The 2621-nt window shown below is 59.9% G+C and overlaps 1 protein-coding gene across 1 annotated transcript; it reads left to right on the forward strand.

The window, feature by feature from the left end:
• The first annotated feature begins 248 nt into the window (after window positions 1–248).
• LOC101546106 (transcription elongation factor A protein-like 3) lies at window positions 249–2416 on the forward strand. Its single transcript, XM_004606403.2, has 4 exons — window positions 249–421; window positions 954–1020; window positions 1120–1185; window positions 1546–2416. Exon 4 carries the CDS (start codon window positions 1573–1575, stop codon window positions 2167–2169), a length of 597 nt encoding a protein of 198 aa, XP_004606460.1. The 5' UTR covers window positions 249–421; window positions 954–1020; window positions 1120–1185; window positions 1546–1572; the 3' UTR covers window positions 2170–2416.
• The last annotated feature ends 205 nt before the right edge of the window (window positions 2417–2621 follow it).

Here is a 2621-nt window from a genome sequence, read left to right on the forward strand (position 1 = left end):
GGACCCCGGGGCTCAGTGCTGGGCCATCTAGGCCAAGTCGGGTACCTCCCGGGGACCGCTGCACACCTGGCGCTGCTGGGCATCTGGGAAAGGATGCGGCCGCGGGCGCTGGCACGCGCTCGGCGGGCTGCCCACCTCCTCCGCGGGCGACTCAGCCCGTGCCACCCCCGGCTGCCCCCCGGCTGCAGCTGCCCAGTCCGTCGGGGAGGAGGGTGGGGGGCGGACCAGGGGGCCGAGCTCCGGTGACGCCACGGTCACGTGAGCGGCCGGGCGCCGACGTGGGCAGCAGCCCCGAGCCCGCCCTGCGGTCCGGTCCCGGCGGAGTCCGCGTGAGACGGGCGCCCGGAGCAGCCCGGCGCGGGCGAGGGGCGAGCGGGCTTCGGCGAGCCCGAAGAGGCGCAGGCCTGCCCGGGGCCCGCAGGTCAGTGTGCGGGGGCGCACGGCGGCCCCCGCGGGGCTGGAGCGGGATGCAGTGCACCCCGCCGCGGCACGGGCGCTGGAGGGCGGGAGACCCGCACCCCGGGGTCGGTGAGGGGCTCTGGGACCCTGACGCGCGCAGGGAGGGAGGGAGGGCGGCCGCTGCCACTTGCCTGCCGCGGCTCCGACCCCCCGTCTTCCGGAGCCCCCCTCCGGATTCCAGCCCGAAGGGATGGGGGAAAGGCGCCCCCGCAGCGCGGCCGACGGCGAAGCGTAGACGGGTTCTGGAGGGAGCCCCCTCTCGCGCTGCGCCGGGGGGAAACCAAGCTCCGCAGAAGGGCTGGGGGTGGGGTGCCTGCAAGGGAGGAGGACGCGGAGGCTGAACACTTTGGAAAGCATCCTGATCTGGCGCCAGAGGCCTGAGGAGCAATGGCGGCTGGGATTCGGGGGTGGGGGGATCGTGGCGGGGGGAGCTTGGCTTCTAGAAAGGTATCGCAGACCACAGTGTGCACACTCCCTGGCCCTGCCTCCTCTAGGTCTGTGGAGTCACTTTCCAGCGCTCTGCAAGGCTAGCACAGGAGGAACTGGCCTGGATCCCTGCAGGTCAGTGAAAAGGGATGGGTGGGAGGGAAGGCAGGAGGTGGCGTCTGCAAAGGTACCTCACGCCACAGCGTGCACCGTCCCTGTCCCTGCCTCCTGTAGGTCTGTGCAGCAGTTCCCAGCGCCCTGCAAGGCTAGAAAAGAAGGAACTGTCCGGAGTTCCCACAGGTCAGTGAAAAGGGATGGGTGGGAGGGAAGGCAGGAGGTTGGGGGCAAGGCGTGGGCAGAATTTGGGGGCCCTTCTGCTCATCCTGCAGCCACAGAATCACACACACAGGGCCACACTGAAGGAAAGTACAGAAGGTGGCAGGATATTCCAGGTAAATGGGTGGCTCACGTCTGTGGGAAGAACGCAGCGAGGTTAGTGGTGGGCAAAAGGCACACTCGGAGCCCTGGGCCTGGTCAGGGGAAACCCTGACAAGAGGAAACAGAGGTACTGTGGGAACTTGTTTTCCACCCCACCCCCACTCCCGTTTTCAGTCTCCCTTGTCTCACCTTATTCCCTGCTTTCTCTATCACATTCCCCAGGACAAGAAAATAAGGCAAAATCTCGACATGGAAAACCTCTACAAAGAAAATGAAGGAAAGCTGGAAAGTGAGACAAAGCCAGAAGTTGAAATAGAGCCGGAAGATGAGGACGAGTCAGACGACGATGAGATGCCCCACATCAAGAGGAATCCAGTGCATCGAAAGCGCAAGGTCGTGGAGCTGGCAGATGAAGAGGGGCAGTCTGAAGAAGAGGGCAAGCAGGGAATGCAGGGCAAGTCCAAGGATGAGGGAAACCCACTCAGTGAGGATGAGCCAGACTTCCAGGGAAAGCCAGGGAGCGAGCCACGGGCTGCTGAGAAGCGCCCTGCCGAAGATCATGTGCCCCGCAAAGCAAAACGAAAATCGGACAGGGGGGCAGAGGATTCCTCCAGAGACTGTCAGGAGAACTTACAGGAGAGGCACTTGGGCAGTGAGGAGATGAGAGAATGTGGAGATTTGTCAAGGGCTCAGGAAGACCTAAGGAAAAAGCAGAAAGTGGGTGGCTTTCATTGGACACAGAGAGATGTGCAGGACCAGCTCGCCCCAAGGGGCCAAAGAGGTGTCAGGGGAGCAAGGGGTGGAGGTAGGGGCCAAAGAGGATTACATGATATCCCTTATCACTAATGCCTTTGGCCTTGAATTCAGATTTCTCTGATGAGAATATTGCAGACCCTGCTTTTCCTGGCAGTCAGTTGCCAGGCGTTGTGCTTTAACCTTATGCCAATACTTTGCTTTAGGTGTCACTCTTGTTACCAGCAGCCTTTTGACCCAGCTAGAGTGCTCCATCAGTAGGGTATATTCACCCAGATGCATGAAATAGATGTTATTGTACATTGTTAACAATAAAGAAAAATCTGTTTTGAGAACTGCATTATGGCATCAGCCTATTTTTTGTAAAAATATTTTGCATAATGCATAGGTACACAGAAAAAAAATTCTGGAATTCCAATCACCTGATGGCTAGAAACTTTCATTTCATTCTTCTGCAGGTATGCCCATCTCCTTGTCTTCCTCTAAGGTCCTCTAGCAACCTCTGGCTCCTCTCTTGGGTGATTTTGTTTTGCTTTGCTCACTCT

The sequence above is a fragment of the Sorex araneus genome, chromosome X (assembly GCF_027595985.1).
Source record: "Sorex araneus isolate mSorAra2 chromosome X, mSorAra2.pri, whole genome shotgun sequence".
Classification (NCBI taxonomy): domain Eukaryota; kingdom Metazoa; phylum Chordata; class Mammalia; order Eulipotyphla; family Soricidae; genus Sorex; species Sorex araneus.